This window comes from Necator americanus, chromosome I (genome assembly GCF_031761385.1).
Source record: "Necator americanus strain Aroian chromosome I, whole genome shotgun sequence".
Classification (NCBI taxonomy): Eukaryota; Metazoa; Nematoda; class Chromadorea; order Rhabditida; family Ancylostomatidae; genus Necator; species Necator americanus.
This window is the reverse complement of record NC_087371.1, coordinates 17,968,274-17,992,855: the sequence shown is the minus strand read 5'-3', so window position 1 is coordinate 17,992,855 and position 24,582 is coordinate 17,968,274. Positions and strand designations below refer to the sequence as shown.

At 40.2% G+C, this 24,582-nt stretch overlaps 1 protein-coding gene across 2 annotated transcripts; it reads left to right on the top strand.

The window, feature by feature from the left end:
* Positions 1-1,629: 1,629 nt before the first annotated feature.
* RB195_006008 (uncharacterized protein) lies at positions 1,630-19,107 on the top strand (the record flags this gene model as incomplete). 2 transcript variants are annotated; one of them, XM_064178860.1, is made up of 17 exons in its annotated part: positions 1,630-1,726; positions 5,196-5,220; positions 5,280-5,484; positions 5,827-5,871; positions 10,843-10,952; positions 11,094-11,186; positions 11,289-11,350; positions 11,768-11,896; positions 15,365-15,440; positions 17,614-17,721; positions 17,809-17,912; positions 17,971-18,077; positions 18,196-18,312; positions 18,392-18,466; positions 18,544-18,626; positions 18,730-18,811; positions 18,967-19,107. In XM_064178860.1, 17 exons carry the CDS (start codon positions 1,630-1,632, stop codon positions 19,105-19,107), a joined length of 1,659 nt encoding a protein of 552 aa, XP_064035864.1. The 2 variants fall into 2 exon arrangements, with proteins under 2 accessions (XP_064035864.1, XP_064035865.1); XM_064178859.1 differs by lacking the exons at positions 1,630-1,726; positions 5,196-5,220 and having other exon boundaries at positions 5,293-5,484.
* Positions 19,108-24,582: the final 5,475 nt, after the last annotated feature.

Below are 24,582 nucleotides of genomic sequence, written 5' to 3'. Positions count from 1 at the left end.
GACCAGAACCGCCGTCATCGATTTTGAGTCCTCGATGAGCATCGCCTAGTCGTGCCCCTCCGCTCGCACATTCGAGCGGCGGTGATGGTGCTGGTGGCAGCGACCGGCCCACCTCAACAATTTCGATCATAGGAATCATCAAAGAAAATAGGGGGTATCGTCGATAAGTCGTTTTTGGTGGCCATTAATCTTCAAAAGGATGCGAGAAAGTACAGGAACAGGAATTGACCACAGGAAGAATTTCTGCACTTTGGATTTGTAAAGGACGATGCTGCTTTCCTTTCTTCTAACCGATAATTGACCTGATTTCCAGTTTTTGCCTTCACAAGACTTCGTCACAGCTTAGAATCAGTTGGTCGTTCATAGCTAGCTAGCGATTTCTTTTCCTATCCATCCTTGTGCTCATTTGAGCATAGTTTCCTGTTTCTTCGGCTTCCGTTGTTCGCGGATAGGTATCGGCGTCGTGCAGAACTTGCAGAAAGCATGACGCATTTCGTTTTTGGATTTCCGCCTAAGTAAATGCGAATTCTTTTTTCCTGAATGAGTAATGCTTCTTATATGCTACAGTAGAATAAATCTTAATGCTGCTTGATTCTGTGAACACACATTTCCGTGTAGAAAATAGTTTTCTAAAGTAAAAACTAGGTGGACATGCTATTCCCAGAATTCTTAAGGAATCATGAAACACCATAGAAGTTGAGGAAACATTCGAGAAGAGTAATTCTGGACTGGAGAATGTGACGTATATTGTATAGTGAAATTTGCTGTTAACTGATTTAATGCGATTGTGAGCGATGGCGCGACCCAGAAGTCGGCGCTTCCAATTTTTATTCGATTTCCGAGATTTTCCGGCTCCCCTTCTTGGGTTTTTCGGACGAGATTCTCAATTTTTGTGTTGGTTTCTAATTCCTTTTCTTTCCTTTTCGGCTTCTTCACTGTCTTTGTTGTGCTTTTACCGGTTTTATCAGCAATTTTAAAAGGAAATATACAGGTAAAACCGCTCACTTCCTTTATTCTTCAAGACTCTGACTGTTGAAAATGCATCTTCTTGATGCAATGCTGCAATTAGCAACACGTTGAAAGAAAGGTATACCGCTTGTTTATCATTTTTTGTGCCTTCTCGATCTTTTTTTTCCATTTAGGAATCCTTAGTGACTTTAATGAATGTAGTGTATTGAAATGGGTCAGAATACTAGGTGGATGCAATTCAAAGGATGTAACAACTAATTATTATCACGTATCCTCTCAGTTTTTCATCTGTATGGAATGTAAAAAGAATTTCCGTCAGTTCAAATTTATTTTGAATTCAGAAGATCGCTGAATGAGTATAGGTCTCTTCTCGACCGTGAAATTTTAATTGTTTTTTTTTCTCATTTTCCTGCGGCCTTGTGATTTTTTGATACCGGGACATCAGATATCCTGAGAAGTCGTCCTGTGGCTATGTCGTCTTTGGCAGAATGCAGTCCGCGTGGGCGACATCCATGTTTAGCTCTCGTGGACGTCGTGGATTCTCCCTCAGGAGTTCCAAATTTTCCCTCCTGTCAACAAAGAAACGCAAATTAAATGCTAAGCACAGGACAGCGGCGGCGGCTGTGACGACGACACTGTTGTTGGTGGGAATTAGCTGGAATGTTGCTGTTGGGGTATGAGAAACGGGGAGAGAGAAAAGAGGGGATGAGAATGATGGAAGGAAAGAGACGGAGCACACAGAAGTATCTGGTCAGCGGTTAGTTGGGGAAATAACGTGAATGATCGGCGAAACGAGATGGAGAAGCGCACTAAGCGACGACAGATGGCAACACACTCGCTCAGCGGGGAACACTCGGAATTTTTTTGCTGCCTTCTACCTCGAAAACAAACGCCACAGTTGTTGGAGTTGTTCCGTGTTTTTTTTTGTCGAAATTTTTTAAACGTTTTAAGCACCTTTTTCTTGGCGCTCAGTATGCTCTTTAGTGTTTGTTTATTGTCTTTTTTGTGGGTTTTTGGTAACAGTAGTATATGAAGTGATCAGAAATTAAGGATTAAACATCTCAGAAGGGTGTGTGCTCCATAGGAATAATTTCGCCGTCTGCTTTTAGCTGTGAAAGTTTAAGTATGGAAGATGATCTGCATTTGCAAAGTTATTTATTCATATGTGTAAGAAGGACCATTTGCGAGCAGAAATATAAGCCAACCTATATATTTTGTATTCATAGCTTAAAAATAGTTTACATTAATTACAATTTATTAATTTACACCTTAACAGTTATGAACACAGTTATTTTTCGTTTATAATCCAAGGTATATATATATATATATCTTGAATCTTGCGAAGTTTAAGAATGATGCTCCAGTCCAAATTCTCCAATATGTGTTTAAGAAATTCCAAAAACCAACTCCAGAAACCATAAAGTTAAGAAATTTGGAATTTATTACTCTTGCTTCGTCATAAATCTTCCACAATCATTTTTGTTTATCAGTAAAAATTTTGAGGCTAGGGGAAAGGAACAAGGAATCTCACTGAATGTTCCGAAGGCTCTTGCGAATAAAATTTCGCAAAAGCATGTACACCTTCATCTATCCAGATAATTGAATCAGTTATTGGTTAGGTTTCGAAGGCTCTTTACCCGGAGCTTGATTCTTATTTGTAGGACTTTACGTGATGATCAAGCTTTTAGATCTGACGTTGTAGAAAACCATGTGCACATGTGCACATACACAGATGCGACTAACCTCTAGAGGTCTTTCCCTATCAAATCGACTTAGTATTTACTTTAGCGCTCGTTTTCGTTTTAGATAAGCCTGGCAGACCTTAGGCTATTTTTTTCGCAGAATTTCATTGCTTGAGCACATCGTCACTAAAGACTCCTTTTTTTATGAAATTGTGATTTAGTCTGCAGTATTTTAGGGGCACTTGAACATCAATCTATGTTCAAGGAAAATTTCATTTAAAAACTTATATATTAAAATAAAATGGGGCAGATGTGGCGCAGTTGGTAAGATGTTCCGCTGTGACCACTCAGTCGATGTATTTGAGAGCCGTCCCAGTGCCAAACCAGTCTTTCATCCATCCGAGGTCGCTAAATTGGTACTAGATAAGTTGTCTGAGAAGAGAGAAACATTGACTTGACAGCTTGGTTCGCCCCGCAAGTCATTCTGAAGTTCCACACGCGTTCATAAACCTCAAACGGTTCTGAACTTAAGTTGAATGCGTGGGCGCATCCCTATAAGGATTGATCGACGTCGTGCACTTTCTCCAATATTTATTTTAAAAAAGCTGCAAATTTACTATTCTTACTTCTCTTCTTCTAGTATTGTTTTTTTAAGTACAGTAAGTATGTTTTGGTTTGACGTTTATTCTTTAGTGTCCCCTGTTTAACAGGAGATCCGTTTCGTTGCTCTCGTGTGAATGCTTTGTCTTACTTCGACGACTCGATGCGCGCTGGTCTTCAACGTCCCACTGAACTAAGCCTGCCTAACGGGCTTACTCAGGGCTTAAACAGCGTCCCGTTGTCGCCCATCTTTTACACTCTTGCAACGAAAAGATACCGTCTTCTTCACATTGAATTCTCATTTCTCATCCACATTCTCTTAGTAAGAGAGAGGAAGAGCAGTGGATGTAGGGATTCACAGTGGAAATCCCTCTACTAAGTGTCAGTTGCTGGTTCTCAAATTTCAGTACCTTTTTTATTCAGTTATTTCTCAAAGTAAATAAATATCATCCATTCCAATATTGCCGTATCACTTGCAAAATCCTTTTGGTTCGCATTTTCGATGACGCGACTAGCCACTAGACGTAGCTACGGTAGTTTAGACAATAACTCATCCCAGAAAATGGAAATCACCTTTTCCTCAACATTTTATGAGCGCAGAACACTTTGCGCCTTGAGCGCCTTTCCTATCCAACAGAATTATGGTTCTTTTCATTCCAGAAGAAATCTCGCTGAGTTTCGAGTTCAATAAATTAACAAAAAAAACCTGAAATATTAAACGATTTGGGAGAAAAACAACGCTCGGATTCATGAAAGAAAGATATACAGCTCCCCGATGTTTAACAGAGTCGGTCAAGAAAATACGGAGAATTGGTTGGAATTTTCCTTCTTCTCAGAAATTTCTTTAAGGGGACATTGTCAAGATATTTGTTTAACTGGTTTTCCTAGGAGAACCAGGCTTTCGAGATCCCACCGTAAAAGTCAAAAAAGGAGAGAAAATGTTGATCGCTTTCAAATTATAATCGTTGAATTCTAGTATGTTTTTGCTATAGCAGAAACGAAGCTACTGCCTTAGTAACCGGAATTGTTTAGTGGTCCCATATGAATAACGGCACGAGACATAGAAATGATGGTAGTGTGGAGAATATCTGGCTTGAGCCCGAAAAAAATGTGTTCTTTCCTAGTCATAATTTATTGAACAATTGATCAATCTTTGATGATTTGTGTAGTTGATTTAAGACTATCCAAGATTGTTTATTATTCAATCAGCGTGAGAAAAATCCCTCTGATCATCGCTCAGAGAGATTTCTAAGTTCAATCTTCCTTCTTCTCTTTCTGCAAAAAAAGAGCTGAACAATCAATTTTAAAAATTAGGTACTGTGAAAGAAGAAGAGACATGTTGTTGTATCTTCGTTCAGTGTAAGACTGATAACTTCAGATGTTACAGTAAACCCTCCTCAAGTTTTTGGGAGTAAAATTTTTCTTTGGGCAGATAGTAAGGATAATTGACATGTGAAATCCAAGCGCGGAAGTCTTTGTCGTCTTGTCACTCGTGGAGCTCCACCTTTCCTTAATACACGGGTCGTTTTTCGTGCTCGGCAGAAGTAGTGAGTGCACTCTCATGAAGACCTCCTTTGAAAGCGTTATGTTGATTGCTGTCTCCTGGGAGTAACCATTGCGCTATTTACGCGCACTCTCATACGGCAAATGGTTTTCTGCTTGTTGCGAATCCTTCTCTTCTAACTACTCCTAGATCCTCCAATCTTTCTTTTTTCCTCTCCCTCGTGCTATTCGCTTGCTTACCTCATCCCATATGGGGAAAAATCAATTTCATCCACTCTACACAAGGTGCAGACCCTTCGCGTGACGTCTATTGAAATTTTCGAGTGTCGTATTCTCCATCGGGTGTTATGCCTATTGATTCCTCTTCTAATTTCCTCGTCTGTTCAGCGCTCAACTTCGTTTATTAGACCCAAATTCAGGCGAGTTGATGGCCACATGTAGCCGACCGGTCACCAACAGATAGAAGGTGAGCACATACGACAGCAGCTCGCCATTCTTCCATCCATTGTCTAACTCCATTTCTAGTGGATGGGGCCGAATGCTGACGCGACAAGTGTTCGTGATAGCGTGGGCGGTGGCGATGTACGCGATATCGCACGCGAATCGCGACGCAAATCGTCTTTTCGAGGACTTGCTGGCCGACTACAACAAACTCGTCCGACCTGTCGACAACAATAGCGATACGCTCGTCGTCCGCTTTAAGTTGAAACTCAGCCAACTGCTCGACGTGGTAAGTGCCCTCTTTTTTTCGTGGTGGAAATGTCTTGGCTCGCATCTCACACGCAACAATGTGAGGTCGTTTCAAGTACCAGAAGGAAATTATGAGTGGATTGCTCTGGATCGCATTAATTCGTGACATCAATCGTCGTATGATCGTTCATATGCGGTTGTGAAGCTGTTGGCGCGCTCGACGATTTGACAGCACTCTTCAAATCTTCCCGTACGCCTGCCAATTTGTACTCCTGCGTCAGCGTTGAGAGATTTTCGGTGATTAGCCGCCAAGATCATATGTCGAGACTTGAGTGAGGGTTCGGATGCCCGGATAAATTTGTCTTTATTCGCTTTTTTTCAGCATGAGAAGAATCAAATCATGACGACGAATGTCTGGCTGCAACATGTGAGCATTCATGTATATTCCTAGTACTTTATTTTTTGCAACGCTTTAATTATTTTTATTCATTTGAATATATGGGGCAGTTGTGCGTTTCTTGAGTTTTGTACTTTATAATATTTGGGTATATAGTTATTCGAAAGCTCACATGGATCTTCGAAAAAGGCGATTTTTCGAATACTCTTTTCTCTTCTTTACAGAGCTCTATTAATTAAAGCAACGTTGCATAACGGGACCTTCAAAGATTAGTAATCTCTAATAATCTGAGCATGCTGTTAGTTAATATGTTTGGTTAATAGTTATTTAGTCTTAATCTTGTAATAGCTATCTCCCTCTCTTTCGCGAATTCGTCAGAAAATGTCCTGGATTTCCTGAATGAAAAAACAGCCATGCATCACTTGCCTCAACTCTAATTCTTTCCCCGGTTGTTCGTGCTCCATCTTCGGATGTCAAATCCTAGCAGAAGAACATCCGGTGCGTTCATGCATCGTTGCTTCAACTCACTTAGTGCTTCTGTTTTATATTTTGCTTTCAAAGCGTCCAAACCAACGTGGAAAAAAACCTAATTGAGAATGCGCGCTGCACGTGACATATGCGCTGTTTCGGTTGAACGTGAATCCAGGCGTTGTCGTCGCTTGCAAAATTTTCCTTCGTTCTGACGTATGTTACATACGGAAAAAGTTGAGTATTTCATCGAGAAAACAGAAAAATCGGATTGTTTTCTGTCATCGGAACAACCTGGAGGTGTATGAGAAACTTTCAAGTGCAAATTTGACCCGTTTGTTCACAAGGGAAGAAACTCCGTTCTAAAAAAGTGGGAAATGTTCAGTACAGTTTCTTGGTGCGTTTCGGAAGCAAAACATCCTAACGAATGCGAATAAATACATAGTTTCTCTCCTAATCATCGTATTTTTTTTTGAAATTATGAAGAACTTTTGCTCAATTTCTTTTTGCCACCATCTCCTGATCATGATGAATGACGTGATGAAAGAATTCATAATTTCGGCAGATTTCTCGAAGCTAATCAACACTTTGAGCTGAAACTTTTTGCTTATAGAAAAGAAACGATTGAACAAAGCTTCGTTTAGAACAAGCTATGCCTCGTTAGGATCTAACAAGAAGGACATTAGGATTCGAGAAGAAGACGAGCTTCTTAATCTGTCATCCAGGAGCTGATTAAATCACCTGTCATATCTGAATCACTGGGAGAGGATTCGCATCAAAGTTTCTGGTTTTCGAAAAAAAAAAGAAAGTTGAAGTAGAGGAACAGAACATGCATAACGTTGGGTGTTGGGATTCTTCCAATTTGATCAACAGAAAATTTAGAGTTTCAAGGTGGCCCGGCACCCTTTTTCTTGCCTTTGCCAGCGATACATGATGCTATAGTTTGCGTTCAACTAAGTGGTCGTTGGTCGGGATTCAATCCACCAGTGACTTGCGCGCAGTCATAGAAACAAAGCTCAGCGCTTTAGAACGCATTCGTCAGGGGACATTGTGACCTCCTCGAACAGAACGCAAACGATAGCATCGCTCGAGCGTAGGTCTAAGAAGAGGTGCCAGTTCACCGGCAGATTCTAAATTTTCAGTTGGTCGGATTGGAAAGACGTAAACTTTCAAACCCATGCTCATTCTACGTTCTTTTAATTCAAATATTCCTGAAAATCACCATTCTTCGGACTATCTTGTGAATGCTTCTTAAGTGATTTATTTTTGATATGACACTGATTTAATAAAGCATGTTGTAGATTCTGTGTGAATAGGCTTTACAACCAGTATGTTCACATTTCTACTTGTTTCCAACGCAAAATGCTCGGAACGCAGCGCTTTTGTCATCGAAAAACGCCAATTCTCAGATTTGACAGGGAAGACATGCATAAAACAGCGTTTGAAAGTTGTTAATTTGGAGTTTGAACCCTAGGCAAGAGGGAAATTGAGTATGTGAAAATGATGCGGGTATGAAAGGACAAATCCTTTAGTTTGGCTGAAGATGCCAATTAGAATTGTTTATCGCACTTTTGACACACGAATTCTTCCTCCTAGTTTTTAAATTACCGATACTACGCTTAGTGGCTGAGTTAAATCTCCTCTCATGAACCCAGGAAATCATAACTGTAGTTACAAATGACACGTAAAATCTTATTTTTCATTCTGTTTGTTGAAAATTCTGGAAACTTTCATCCTTTGAAGATTTTTGTTGGATATTCCTAATGAACGTGAGTTTATGTAGCTCACAACAAAGTACAATTTAAAAAAAAGCCTGCTTGCTTCTCCAATGTTGCAATGTCTGCATGTACCAGTTCTTTTCTTTGGGAACATAAGAACATTCCGTGAACAACTCGTACAGAACCTCTTGCCAAAAATCCTTTCTGATAAAAAGGAAGCGATATTATTTGGGATAGGAAAAGAATAAATTTATTTCAGTATTGCTGCTCTTGAAATACAGTAGTTTTGATACGTTTATTTCACGTATTTACTGCTCTTCGTATGTGAAAATAAGTAAAGTCTTCGGAAGAAGTTAAACTTCTGTTTTCAAGATCCTTCAAAACGTCTGTTTTGTACGTGCGTGTCAGCCCTGGTTTCTTTAGCCCCTTTCCAAATGAAACTCTGTACTCTCAAAAAAGATGGGACCTTTGCTATGTAGTTTCATAAGAGTAATCCTGAAGGTTTCCCTCGAAATTATCTAATTCCTTGTCGTCGCTTTTGTACTTAATCACTCTTAGTCATTACATGCATTGCATTACATTACTTGCATTACTAACCTAAGGTGGCCATTTCAAGAACATTTTCCTACATCACCAACTTCTGATATGTGGAGCATACCAGCTCTCTATCACCAGTTGTTGTATTTATTGAAAGAGAATGAGAAGAAGCTTGAGAAACATTGATTTTTACGGACTTCCTCTGATTGCGAAGATTGTTCGAGCAAATATTCCTTAATGTGTTCAGCCCAGGGAATGAAACGCGTCTGTTGTACCTCGCTATCTACCTCTACTTTACTCACATCCCCTCCACCTTCCTCCGCTTCGTTCAAGAGGATGTTTGATTCGTTCTACACATTTGGGTCTTCTGTTGGAATTAGTCCATAATTTTGTACTTACTCAAACTCTTCCTTCGGATAATGTGCTCAGAACCTAAAACTAGCGGAGGCCACACTAGACGATCCGGTAACGGATAGTCGGCGCTTTCCTCTCTAAAACCTCCCAAGGAAGCGGGTAAGTTCAGCTGATATCACTGCACTGGGGTCATCATTGATTTATAGTTGGGTAAAAATAAGTGTTAACTAAAATTATAGGTTTTAGTTCGAATGTCCTCTTGTCTTGAAACCTCGGCATATTCTGTCTATGTTTTGTGATAGTGCACCTGCGAGGTTTTTAGATGGAACCTTTTTTTGCATAACGTTTTGGGTTTTTCGCCGTTTTCAGATGCTTAAATATTTGAACAATTCTACGTTTATCCCGTCAAGTGCCACACTACCCTGGGTCAGTGTTTCGATAGTCGTTCAAGGTAGTGAAAACAGAACCCATATGCATTGAAAATAGTCTTGCGTATTGTTCCACCGGATGTGGCGCGGCTGGTAGCACGCACTTGTCACTCAGTGTACCAGCGAATGAGTATTGCTGCGTGTAGGTCACCAGCGACGATACAGATGATTTGATCTACACACAGAATATCAGGCGGTTATAGGTCACAGAGCGGTACAAATGGCAAGAACTCATTCGTTATCGACAAGCATTCAATCCTATTATTCTTTGAAGGGTTTCTCTTACTAATCCAAAACGCCTCCAACGTCTTCCTTGCCGATATTTCTGTTTCGTGAGCCAGTACAACGCATTTCACATCATAATCGTTTCCATTTTGGGCCTCATGTCTGCGCCTTCCTAGTGGTGTTATCAAACTTTTTCGTCGCTTTCCTGCCATGTGTTCATTAATCCTCACTTCAACATTCCTGCCGGTCTCCCCAACGTAAACAACTCGTCTCGGTGTAGTTCCCGATTTTTATTAATTTTCCTTGCACCGCACATCAAGCACTCAATCTCATATGTTACCCCCATTTGTGCGCAGTCGCCTGTTTTTTCGTAAGGACAAAGAACACATCTTTCACAGATATCATATAATTTGTTTCTAACAGGCTGGCTTTTGATGTTTGCATTTGGGTTATTTACCGAGATCACGTCATCTTGTAACTGGGCCTGGATGATGCTGCGCTGAACAGCGGCACTGACACTGTCAGAGATAAGGAAGACAAAGAGAAATTTTGTTTTCGCGCGGAACATTGAGAAAAGGCCGAAACGTCAGGCAAAAAAGGGTTTCATCTAAAAACCGCGCAGGCACACTATCACAAAACATTATAGGTTTTGCTAAGATGATCCATCGTTATCATTAAAAAAATATGGCTACTCTTCAAAAAATTTGTAATTCTCAAACCAATTTCCTTTTCCAGGAATTTTCAACATGATTTCTACTGCATCCATTTTGCTCTATTCTTCATATTTCGCACACGTATAAACTACAACCTTTAATATCTGTAGCATTCGATTGCATTTATTGTCATTCTTCTTAGAAACAAATGAAATAACAGTAGGAACTGTTTTGATTCTTTTCGAACCATACCTTTGAAGCATTGAAAAATTGTACTAACCTCTAAAAATGTGGGCAACCAAAGAATTTTTTAACGATACTCCTTCAGTAGTATTTAGTCTTGGGAAGTACATAAAATATCGTCAAGTCCGTGATTTTTGTTCAGAATGTAAAATTGTTAAAGATAAGACTGGAAGTTTTCCCCTTTCGGCTCCCTTTCGTCTTTTTACTTTTAATTTGAGGAGATTAGAAAACATTTAACTCGCCTTGGTGTAGTTCCCGATTTTTATTAATTTTCCTTGAATTTCGAGGGAGCAGATCCACGTTAGGATAGAAATATGTGCTAATTTCAGCTAACACACGTATTGGTGCATACTGTTCTGAATTTGATATGTTCAGAGTTGGACAGATTACAAATTACGGTGGAATCCTGATGACTACGGTGGTGTAGACGTCCTCTACGTGCCTTCCGATACGATATGGTTGCCTGATATTGTGCTATATAATAAGTGAGTACCAAAGTGTATTTTTTTTTAGCTTTGCTCTTATATTGTACAAATAACTAGGGTTTAGGTTACTGTTGATGGTTTTATTTCCCAAGTTTTCTTCTCAAGAAGTAAGTACAAAAGCAAGTACAAGTAATTTTTTAGCGCTGATGGAAACTATCAGGTTACCATTATGACTAAAGCTAAGCTTTCTTACAATGGTACTGTTGAATGGGCTCCACCAGCTATTTATAAGAGGTTAATTTTATGTTGCATTCCTCCTATTTTATTTTTGAAACCAAGTTTTCATCTTCAAGTATTAATTTGTTTTCATCTATTACTATCAACACGTGTTTGCAGTATGTGCCAAATAGATGTCGAGTTTTTTCCCTTCGACCGACAACAATGTGAAATGAAATTTGGTGAGTTCGACAGCCGACTAGATGCCTTCCTCGCTGGTTTAACTTTTTCAAAAGCTCTTTTTCTCATAGAGTAAATATGGACTCGTATCCATACGCCTAGGTTCCAAAAGGCTCCATTTGTCTTCGACAGATGTTGCTACCTCCTTTTGGAACCTAGGCGTATGGATACGAGTCCATATTTACTCTATGCGTCAAGGTCATGAATATTTATGAGGAGTAGCCAGTAGTATTTTGGTCGAACGGGTGGCGTTTGGTGAAGTGTTCAAATGGAATGACTATTTTAGTAAATTTTTGGATTTTAACCGTTTTTTTACTGTTGACCGTACTGTGAGATGCACTAATCGATACGATCTGACCTACTGTTATTGCTGTTTCCTATTGGAGGCAACGATTAAAACCAGAGGTTTTTCCTTCCAGGCTCTTGGACATATGGTGGATTGGAGGTGGATTTAATACATAAGGATGAGCATCTCCAAGAGGAAACCATTGAGATTGTCGAAGGCGTTGATGGCCCTGTACAAGAGTCGGTCTGGATAGTTAACGAAGGTTTGTGGATTCATTTGATCGAACGCGAATGCAACGTCCTATCGTTTTAATTCGTAAAAATTTGAAATCTCATAGGTAAAGACAATGATACTCTCGCATCCTACCACATGTACAACATTCTCCCCTACTGTAGTAAGTACATATCGCTCAAATAGAACTTTCGTTGGTTTGTCACAATATTATTGATATATTCTATCCATAAAACCAGAAAAATTTCCCGAAGAACACTCCAGCGACTGTTTTGCGAACGAATGCTTTGCTCACCACCAGAGTCCATGCTGTTTTCACATCTGCAGTTCTTACATTCAACCATTGAAATACAATACTTTTAATGTTTTTTTTTTATTTCTCCTTCTTCTCTACCTCTTTTGTGCACATACGAAAATATGCCTACCGTGCAATTTTCTCGGCGAATGTTGAAAGCCATAGCTACATCTGCAGAGAGTTTTTCGTTTATATTGTCCTATCCGTAGATATCCCATGGGATCTTACATGAGTTTTGCAAAAGCTTATTGACAACATCGTTATCTGTTACGGATATCTGACAACCAAGTGCAAAACAAGTAAAAAAAAACTTCTGGAAACGATCTTCTAAGAAAAATCGCTGCGCTTACAATTTCTGTGAGCAATTTATGACATTTGTTTTTTCAACGACGTTTAGTCGTTTCTATGTTCGCAAAGACAAATGAATTAAACAAATAAAATTTAATACTGGCAAAAATTTTCATTTTTACTTTTCTTCAATTAGTAATGCCCTTATGAGTCTGCTAAGAAATCTTTAAAAGGGGACTTACCATTAGCAACCAATGTTCACACCTTGCCGCTAAAAATTTTCTTGGAACATTATACTGTCCTCATTTTCTCGAAAGATGTGTAGATTATCGTGCATTCTCAAAAATAACCACTGAAAGACCTTCCTTACTGTCTCGAGTTTCTTGCAGATCTGTGCTTCTAAACAATTTCGAATATAGAGTAAGTGAAATTTTCAAGTATATCAAACTTTTACAATTTAAATTCGCTCCTAGTTTGTCTATCTGCCATTGTTCTATTGTTGCTCATTCAGAAACACCCCTACTTCTAATTACAATTAGCGTTAAACAAATTAATTACCATTAATTATATCTAGTGCCTTGTAATCTGTCTATGCGCAAGTGCTTTACAATCCTGATTCAGTTGTCCTCATTTCCTCCTCTGAAGCAAATGAATTATAAAAATTTAGCGTCCAACAAGGAGAAATTGTTCCTTGGAACCTGTTTTCCAAAATTTGCTGCTCTTCGTGAATTGATTCAAAAACTTTTGGATTTCTTCTATGAAGGTCGAGACTGGCATCTATTATAAGCCGACTGTGTCTGAGTTTGAGCTATTGGTCACCGGTGATCTCGTCCGCTACTCTGCCCTTTTTTCTTTTCTTTTTTTCGTTGCTTGGCTGTTGAAATAATAAAGTGTTACACTTCTATTTTCGTAAATTGCACTGTCCTTAAGCGCGGAAAGGATTCACGTACTGCAGAGAAATGTACAGAAAAAAAATCTCGAAAACTTAAGACGTTCTTTCCTCAATACTTTTTTCATTACTTTGTTCGCTACATTAACTGAACACATCCGTCGCATTATTCTTGTTGTCGGCACAAAACTATAACTATACATTTGGGATGCGTTGCATTGTCTCTACGAAATTCCACCGTAATCTCTTAGGATTTGTCCAGAAATCCCCGGAAGAAAAAGTACTCTATGCATTTAACAATGAGTGCATGCAGTCCGATGAACTAAATAAGTGATGCTTAACTAAAATCTTCGTCAAGAAAAGATGAATAGCTCAGGAGAATTCGAACATATTTATTTATTTATGGAGTATGTGCAGCGCAGTCGGTGAAAAGTGCGCTGGGGCCGCACGGTCGATGGTTCGGAACCTGGCACGCGTTCGTAAACCTCAACTATGCCGAAATGCAGTAAACGCCCTAGGCTGCCCACAGAGTTCACTGCCGCGCGGTTTGCTATTTGGTGGTTATTGAGCGCACGGTTGTGAACGCTCAATAACCACCAAGCGCAGAGCCGGGCGTGCGAGGCCGCCCGCGCGGCTGTCAGCTCCGCGTGCAGCCTTAGTGCATCCCAAGCTGATTGCGACGCCAGAGACTTTTGTTCATTTATTGCACTGAATGGCGTTCCAAAAAAGATGTGGCAAGGAATACAAAACAGATCCAGCAAGTAAATGCTGAAAATATAGCTGGGTCAAAACGACATGAAGCACGGACCGTTGCGCAAGCGGCCGCTCTCGGAAGCGGTGTCGTGGAGACAGCGGTTGGAATCGAGGTGGGACCATGGCGAACTGCAGAGGTGTGTGGCGGTAGCGTGGATCCTTACACGATCCCAACCGCTACGCTCCACCGCTCCGCTTTGAGCGCAGCCGCTTGCGCAAATGTCCATGTTTCATGTCGTTTTGACCCGACCATATAACAAGGAGAACACAACGAACATGGACCAGTCCTGTGTACGACTTAGGCCTACTAGAAGAGGAAGTGGATCACGCTTTACAGGGGCTTTCTTTTTACTTTTTTTCTTTGAAGTCTGACGCGATTCTACATAGTAACATATTATTCACTGAATTGTATCAGTTACAAAGGATTTTTTGTGCCCTTAATGTGCACAATTGGAATGTTTTTTGATGTTATTTACAGTGCTAACTACCATAATACCAATACCAGTTTGCAGCCAGCATTAATGAGAATTGTGATCTTAATGACATGGAATTTTAGTGAGGAACTCTCTCACATCCTAAAACTCCTAAAAATCGTTAACAGTTGATGCTTGCTGAAGTTGAGTTCCTCTTCCTCTTGACGTCGATAAATCTTCCCTATGTCTCTAATCAAGATGCAATGGATGCTGTCCTCTTCTGCTTTTCCTTTTTTGGTTTACATAGAAAGAGTGTTCACATTAGTTCCATGGAGGAATCATTGAGAGATCCTGTAAAGTAGCTGGATAAGGCATGAGTCTTCATCATATAACCATGCACATCAGTATGCTTCTTGGGATGAGGCATACAAATATGCAAGAAAATTGCATTCAGTTCTTGGAACAATAATGAAGTAGATCCCGGAAAGGACATGACGAAAGATATTCGAGATATAGCCGTCGTGGTTTTCTGTAGCTAAGGTTTTAAGGCAGAGCCATAGTTCCGAATTGATTTCATATTCGTGACTAATACCTAAGGTAATCGGATTAAACAATATAAAATCAGATTCTGAAGCATATACAAACACATTTAGTGACTACAATACAAGTACTGTATTCGTAGGTAATAATGTGCAAATGAAGTTATGCCTTGAAAAAAATGATAGATCGCGTTCCGTAGAACTTCTCATTCGTACTCTACTCATTTTTTCCTAGCTTTTAAGACATTGATGGGGTTTGCTGATGTGAAATAGTGCTAAAAGTCCTTGTGTCAAAACTCCGATAAGAAATATCTTTTTTCAGGTATTGATCTAAGTGATTATTACCCCAGCGTCGAATGGGACATCCTTAAAGTGCCGGGCAAGCGACACTCTAAACGGTACGTTTTATTTCCGTTTTCACAAGAGTTCGAACGAAACTACGTACTTCGGAATCTAGTTGCGTAATAAGGCGGAAAAATGTTATAGATACATGAATAAATGAATGAAATAGATAAATAAGTAAATGAATATATGAATCTCTCCTTCTTGCTTTTGCCTTCGATCGCTCGCAAAGCTGCGAAAAAGGGACCAAAACGCGTTCCTGTTTGAATAAACGTCTGCTCTCCCACATATATTTCATATCATATTTCTATGAAACGATGAAAATGCTAGTTCTTTTTAGCCAGTGCATTTATATAGCTGAAATGAACGGGAACACAAAAAACGAAGGATTGTTTTACGAAACGTTTTTCAGCAGCTTTGCTTTATGGTCCCTCATCCGAAGCAAATTAGGATAACTGATCTCGATGTGTTCACAGATTTGTCCACGTGAAGGTGACGCCGCCGAAGGAGGCTAACGAATTTTTTTTTAATTTCGTGCAGCGACGTTTAGTAGTCAAAATTTATTTTTAGATGAAATCACGAAGTTTCTCATAGTCATTGCACATTTGAAGCCTCTGCTACCTATAAATTCTGACAAAGATAGATAGTGGTGATAAATTTTAAGTCCTTCAAGAGGAATCAATTCCTGCGAACTTTCGTTGCTGGGGTTGTGTGACTGATGATTGGCACAAATCATATTTTTGTTTTAACCACAGATTTTCTATACCGTCAACAACTTCATCTCTCGGTCATATGTGGATAGGGTATTCTGCGTGTGCTTTTTTTTCGAAAAATCTAGAACCAAATAAAGTCGGAGCAGAACCACTGATTCCAGAGGAGCTCAAGAAATTCTCCTTCGTTACAATCCAATAAACAAACATTGACCTCATAACAAATTGAACCAGATGGATCAAAACTTTTTTACGCATTCATCCAGAGCTTCACAAACATAAAGTCCATAATAAGTCAGTCCCATAAAATTCGTATACCTTAAGTTATTATGCATTCTGTCGGTTTTTGTGATGGATCATTAAATTTATACAGCCAGAGCCAAGATCTTTGTGAAAAATGTTTCCGGAAATCTGCCACCCATGATGTTTTCTGCATAGTTCTTACAAAATCAGTCTTAAGAAAGAATTGCTATCAACTGTTGTGCTGTATTTATCTCATTCCATCGTAATCACTTTTCAGTATTCCAGGCAAGTACACTACTATTGTACTAGCTTCACCGAAACAATATTAATATGATGTGCACGTGCATCGATTGGGGGTGTTCGTTTGGACAACGGCCGATAGGGTCGAATTCTCCAGAGAACGGCAACGAAATGATTTTTCGCGACCGCGCAATGAATTCATTTTTTCCGTCAAACGTCCGCCGGCGGCGAATCGTCTTTTAAACAAGATGACGAGTCAACGAACACATCCATTCGAAGAATGCCCCCGCCCGTCGTGACCCTTAATAATCCGGGGATTGACGTACGGGGGACATGCAGGGGAGGGTGATGATGAACTGCACTTCCTTCTCGATCAAAGCATTTCTATTCTATATTTTTGTCCGAGCAGAGATGCTCGCGAATCGCAGATTCGGCTCGCTGTTCCTCATTTCTTTGCAACATCTGATTAGGATGTGGTCGAAGTTCGATCCAGAGACCGTAGCATGTTGTTAGTAAAAAAAAAGTAAATGGAAATGCTTTCAAAAACTCGCCACTTCTCCGATTTTGCTGCATTTTTTCTGGCTAGTTTTTGTTTCTATATGGATTGCACTCGGTCCTCGTGCCATAGTACAATTATCTCAGTAAAAAAATACACCTCATATTGTCGAATAAATTTTATTTCAAGCACTTTTATATCCCTAGTCGTCTTCGGGGACATTTCCCAGGCCCTCGAAGACAAAAAGGTGGTGAACAGAAGGAAGCATATAGGTTCATTTCGGGAGCTTAGCAGAACAACGCGTGCTGTGAGGACATAAAATGCTCATTATTTCGTAGAATGTAACCATGTTTCTAATAATTTCCGTGCTCAGAAAGATCTCATCTGATCCGAACTCGGTCTCGAACTTCGTTATTTAAAAAAAATAATCTCCCTCTATCTCCGAAACTGTCCAAATGTGATGAAAATCCACTCCAAGTCATGCATAATTACATTTTCTGTGTTCCTTTCGAAAAAAAACGTTATTTTTGCATTTTACAGCTATCCTTGTTGCGAGAGTCCTTTCATAGATATCACCTATGAAATTCATCTGCGGCGAAAAACGCTCTTTTATACTGTGAATCTGATTTTTCCCTCAGTAGGTATAAGGTAAGCGGTTTTTTGAGCGCTATTTCTCTTGGTTTCTTCTAGGCTGTTTTCTTTTTGGTTTCTATATTTGTTGTTGCTTCTTTTTAGTTTTCTCACAGCCCTCGTCTTCTATTTGCCGTCGGACGGAGGGGAAAAAATATCGTTATGTATCTCCATCCTCATCTCCCTTACTGTGTTCTTTCTGTTGTTGGGTGAGATGCGAAATTATTCTAGACGTTTCTATACTATCAACCATGAATCTTTTTTCAGTCGAGATCATTCCGTCGACATCTCTCGTCATACCTTTGATAGGTAAATACCTTCTTTTCACCATGGTGCTGGTCACTCTCAGTGTAGTTGTCACGGTGGTTACATTGGTGAGTTTGTAATCTTTGTGGTTATTTTTGGTAGTTATTCTTTGTTTGTCGCAGATTTACATTTATGTAAATCCTGAGCGGAGTAAAAAGCTTTTTCTTCCAATTATTTATTTTTCAGAATGTCCATTACCGATCGCCAACCACTCACAACATGCCAGAATGCGTTCGGCATTTTTTCATTGAAGTTCTTCCCAAGTACCTTTTGATGAAACGACCTCCTCAACCTGGGAATAAGGTAGCGCTTGGGATATCATTTGAGATTCTTCATTTTTATTTTACTAATTTCACTCGTTCTTCATATGTTTTTTTTTCAGCAAAAGAAGGACTCGCGGACAACTTTCAGCACACCGCACGGAAACAGTCAATTCGCGAGCGCATTGGCTGAACAAGTAAGGCAGGCATGCAAATTGGGACCACATGATGATGTGATCCTTAATTTTCACTATCTAAAATTGTTACTTCTTAGAATATGGACCTTTTGTCACCAACATTTCGAACGTCATTTGCGGCAGGATCCGCTGAGGAGACATCGTACTCCTCGTTCCAGCGGTACGCTTTTTTATTTTTATACTTCAAGTGATTACCTCGGCTGAGTGCTTATCCTAAAAATAATGCAGCATCTTTTTCAACTAATTTATTCCCTTCTTTTCAGAGAGGTCTCGCCTGTACGATCTGCTGTGGAAAGTGTGGCTTATATAGCGGATCACTTAAAGAACGAGGAAGACGACAAACAGGTGCGGTCCTATTTTCACTGGATACACTGAAAAAACCAGTATTCATTTTTCCTAGCACTGAGGTTTTTTGTTCTGTCATCTCCTCAACGTTTTTTTTTAAATTCTTTCAGTTTACGGAAAATTTTCAGTTTCAGTTTACGGGAAATTTTTTGTAGGTAATAGAAGACTGGAAATACGTCTCAGTGGTGATGGATCGGGTATTTCTGTTGCTGTTCACATTCGCTTGTGCGCTCGGCACTGTTCTTATCATTGCTCGAGCACCTTCGATTTATGACACCACGGTACCTCTGGCATGAAAAAAGCGGTGTGCCGGCTGGATGCGGGCCGCGAATTCCGATGAATCATGGCATTTTTCCAAAGCCATTTGAAATCTGCCTTTCACATTCTGTTCCACTAGGGTCACGTCCACGGGTTTTCTTATTCTGCCATTTTCTCATCGTTTTCTTCCTTGGAATTTTTCGGAATCGTTTCCGACCGTGCGCGCGCAACCGCTGGAGCTTCTGTCATCAATAGCTATTTTTATTCCATTTCTTGCGGAGACAAAAAAAAAACAACCATGAAATCCTTAGAGTCGCAGTTGTAACTAGTTAACCATTACTAGTTAACCAAAATGCAACAATGTCAAAACATTTCACTGCCATAACACACGTTGCCTTAAACTATACCCTCCAATGACTCCCTCGATCTTAGGCTTTTCATATTTTTGCTCAACCTGCTCATTATTCGGTGAAACTTCACAATATTACGACCCACACACGCTGTTTATTTGAATCGATACTAGGAAACTATTTGTTTCGATGAAGATATCTATTTTCTTTTCGCTATTATTTGTTCGATGTAGGTTCTTGAAATAGTTAGGAGTAGATTTTGTCATATCGTCGTGGTGGTGAGAGTTACTTATTGTTCTTCGCCCGCCGCGGCTTTCTTTGTTTAATGTTTGTACAAAATGATTCGTTATAAGAGAGAACTATAATAAAATCGTTCTAAACTGATAACTTGACATTGAACGTGAGCTCAACGTCTCTTTTTAAGTTACTGTGAACAAAAGAAAAACAACAGAGTGTCTTAAGACCGTGTAGTTGGTGTCAAAATGGATGTTGACGTGAGCGTGGATATTGACCATGATCTCATCATGAGAAGTTGGTAAAATCATGAAGTTATTTACTTCCTTCATTAGTGAAGTGCTCTATAACGACCTCTTGATCGCCTTCTTTAACGAAGTTATATGTAATTATTAGTTTATTAATGCACATTTATCAGCGACTTGAAGAAAGAATGACCCGCTAAAATAACGAAACCATTCTTTCTCCAAGTCGAAACAGAGAACAGAAAAAATGTTGTTATAACCTATTTGTAGTCCACGTAAAGTTGCGACATCAATCTCAAGGGAAAGATTTCAAGCTTTCCACCCTTAATCGTTCAGTTCCTCGTGAATAAAGATCTACAACATAAAGATGCGACATAAACCCTGTGACTAATCCTCTCCTTTTTTTAATTTGCCTTCGAACAGTGTAAGCCCTCGGCTTAGCTTTGCTTATTAAGATGTATTAGTGTGAAGTACTTTTTGCACTCTTCAACCAAGACAGTGGAGCGTCATGTTGCAAGCAACGGATGGAATACTGGAGAGGATGGTTTCTAGTGGAACTTCCACGTTCGCAACATCGAAGAACATTTTCTTCTGTTTTAAAGGCATCACCCCACGACTTTGGGGTGGTGCGGATTTCAGGTGGAGAGTTCCTGTGCGGAGTCGTAGATTATGGAGAAGGTGATTCCGTCCATTTCTTCCTAATTGCCGCAAAAAACGACCCGGAAGATGCGGCGCGTGCACAGGGCTGGTGCGCTCCAATCGAACTCGTTGTAGAAAATAGCGCGCCGGAACGCTTGAAATCGTATCTTCCGGGCCGTTTTCAAGGCAATTGGGAAGAAATGTATAGAATCACCCTTCTATCCATAATCTACGGCTCCATATAGGCATAACCCACCTGAAACCCGCACCACTCAAGATTCGTGGGGTGGTGCCTTTAATGAATTGGCACCTGTGTCTGGGCGGATGCATTTTGGTTGTAACTGTTATACTACAGCTGATTACATCTTCCAAGGAGCAGACTGTAAACAACTAGAAAGATCGCTGTTGGTTCAATTGTAAGGAAAGAACCGCAACTTTGCAGTCACTTCTACGGAAGAAGTTATTTATTCTTTGTTAATGATTTGGTAAAAGAATTCCAATCAGTCTACGTAGCTCATCAGTCACAAGAGAAAACATTATTGTCTATTTTCTTACTGTAATATATTGTTATAAAGAGGAGATGTATGTCTGGCTCTACTTTAAGGTACTAACAACTCGGAACCTTGAACTAAGGAGGTCTAGAACTAGAGTTATTTTATACTCAGTGATGGGGAACAAGTGGCTAGCACAGGAGAACAAACCACATGCACAGTAAGGTAAAGTTTGACTGATGCCAGGCGCTTTGGTAGGGAACTCACGGCCTCTATGACAGCCTCGAGCCACGGAATCTCTCTGTGGGCACCCGCCGCCCACAATTGTTCGTTGTGTCATAGAAACGGTTTCTTTTTCTTCTTCCATGGGAGTCGGAGGAAGAGAGGGTGCGTCTTCGGTTAACAACTTGACTTGAGGACTGAATAACAACGTCGGGAACAGTAGTTTATGCGGACGACTACTCCGCGACGTGACCTCGGCATCGCGACGGACGGAGGCAGTCACTCGTCCTAAATCTTTGAACATACCCATTTATTATTATGCAAATGGAACAAATGAGTTCTTCCAAATGGCTCATTTGTGATCAGATCATAATTTGTTGAGAATAGTAGTGTTCCAGTTTCATTTTTTAAAGTTTTCTTCCCCGTTTCTGAACCAAATCAAGGAAATTCAAAGTGCAACGCTTAACACTTCTGAGAATTCCCATTTGTTAGAGCTGAGAAAAAACTTTGGCTATATGCACCGAGTATGAACTGTATAATTACTGAGGTAACCGTTACCGATTAACCTTATCACTCCCGCAGGTAAAGTAATATTTCAAAGGAAAGTAACTGAAGTTGCAAAGCAGAAATTATAGTAATTTTATTCCTTTCTTAGCCGAAAATAGACTCCGAGAGAAAAGAAAGGTGGTGGGTATTCAGCATTTGGGACATCAAGTAGTCACGCTTCGTTAAAGGCAGCAGTCGAGATTGAAGGTGCTGGGGTCTCACGAAAAATACGCGGGTTTCGTGCGTTGATTGTCCGTTCGCTCGCAGTTGCGGCGCCTGCGTCTGCTCCCACAGACGTGGACCCTATCACACTGGATTAGAAGTGTGTCTAAGACCAACTTTCTAGTGACGGATTCAGAAATAGGTAGGATTTAGGACTGGTTGGGCCAGCTACATTAAGAGTCGAGTCCGGTTGTCAGCGAACAAATATTGAATGAAAAATGAGAGGTGCTGGTATAAGAAACATTAGAAACCCTGCCATGCGAGTGCGGTAGCATTCCGTGGATGCGAATGTTTGATAACTACGAAGATACACGAAGTAACAACTGGCAAGATAAAAAAAACAGCTACCAAACCACGAGGAGGTTCAAAGTTCGGAAGTTTTTTAAAGCTTGGGATGAACACGAAGTTGTGTAGACGAAATCTCACAAATTTTCAACCCTAATCGTATTGGACAAACCTTTTTAATCCGCACAGACCGTAAATTTGTCAAAGATCAGGCGGACAGATCAAAGATTCACCATAAGAGTACAAATGTTGAACAAATCGACAGATTAATCATTCCGATCCATAACAAGCTGTGCAGGACTCTATATTAGAAAATTCTCTTCGCATACCGTAGCCAACCGGTATGCTGAAAAGTGAGTGAATTAACAGTGCCACCACTAATCACTATTCTTCCTAAGGTTCAAGATATTCCACCTTTTCCTAGATTACAATCCCGTGACAACAAGAAGCAAAGGGATGTAGCCACGCCTTGATTTCTGTATCCCAGAGGATGTAAATTGAAAACCCTGCAATACTGCCTTTGGCTCATCCCAATCAAATTCCAGCATGAGTTCATCGGGGAGGTTCAACAATAAATTTTTCTCTGAATGTTCCTCTCTCCTTGTTCTTTCTGCTATTGCATAAAAAGAGTTTGTGAATGGTTTTTATGGATCTCTGAAGAAGGGATGGTTGTGAACTGCCGTAACGTCCATCGTGTGTCTAAAGAGGACCATTACAGTTCGAAAATGTTAGAATTGAGATTAAATTGGGTAGAAGTGCAGGAGCTCCAATTTGCCGTCTGAAGAGCCTATCTTCCTATCGCAGATGTGTGTGCGACCGGACTAGCACTTGAAATCGAGTATGCTTTCCATTACCAGAAGAGGAGCAACGTATAATGGATTTGCTCCACCTCAAGCAATTCCCCTTTCGCTTCCTCTTACTTTGTCCTCTGTTAGTAAATTTTTCCTTCGCCTAACAGATTAACGCGGCTATGTGTAATATGTCAGATTTTTCAGCAGCGTTTCATATTCTTTTGTAACACATGTTTTGCAAATGAATTCCCAAGCGTTAACAACGAGGAGAGATAGGCTTGTGTTCTCGAAGGATTCACTGCTTATGTATAACCAGCCTGAACGTCTGGCTAAAGCCGGACTTCAGGCTTTTTTGGTGTTCTCTTCGCTCGCCCTCACCGATCAACAGGAAATAACAGTAGCGTCATTTTTTGTAAGAGTAGAATTGCTTTATCAACGCTTTCTTCAATTTTTTTACCCGAAAATTCAAGCATGGATGGAAGATTTTACGGTTTTTCTCTAAACGCGTCAGTTCTATATTTGGAGAACCATCAAACTTGATTTTACATCTGTGTTTCTCTCAAATCTCTACAGTTTGGAAACATTATTCAAAGTATGAGTCTCCTCCGTTCTTAACTATTAGCAAAGAATGATGTGCTAACATGAAGACGTGAATATCACTACCGTAGTGATTAAAATTACGTTCTACGTCTGATCGCGTAAACTGTTGGCTACTATGCATTGTATTTAGGCAGCCGTTCGCACGTGTGTTTCCTCTTTTTGAAGAAAGGATGTTTGCAGCATCATGGAGACATGCTGGGAAATAGACATGTGATGGAGCCACAGAAACCCATTCTACTGGGCAGGGTCTCCCGCGCACCATTCCGACCCCGCGACCCATCCCACCCCATTTTGCAGCTATCTGGCTCCGGGGCACAAATTCGACGTCGTAGGACCCGTCTCACCCAATTTCACCGCGTTGGGCTCCCGCACACCAATCCGATGCCGTGGTACCCGTCTCCCTCTCTTTTTGGAATTTCTTGACTGAGACACATACACACACATACACACATACATACACACATACATACACACATACACACATACACACACACATACACACATACACACATACACGCATACACGCATACACACACATACACACATACACACATACACACATACACACACATACACACATACACACATACACACATACACACATACACGCATACACACGGACTAAGCGCGTTATTATATAACATGATAACTGCGCAAGCTGCCGGCTTCTCCTTTCTCTGGTGTTTTACAAACACAGATACCAAGAATCCTCGTTAGGTACCTAGATATGTATTCACAGAAGTGTAGATACCTAGATATTTCTTCCTGAAGACCACCTCAGAAATCTACAGAACTTCAGAAAGAACGGATATTTCTTGGAAGATGTTAAAATTAAGATCAGCGCGTAAAAAGAATGTATTTTTTACACCGTCTACATTGCAAATCTGT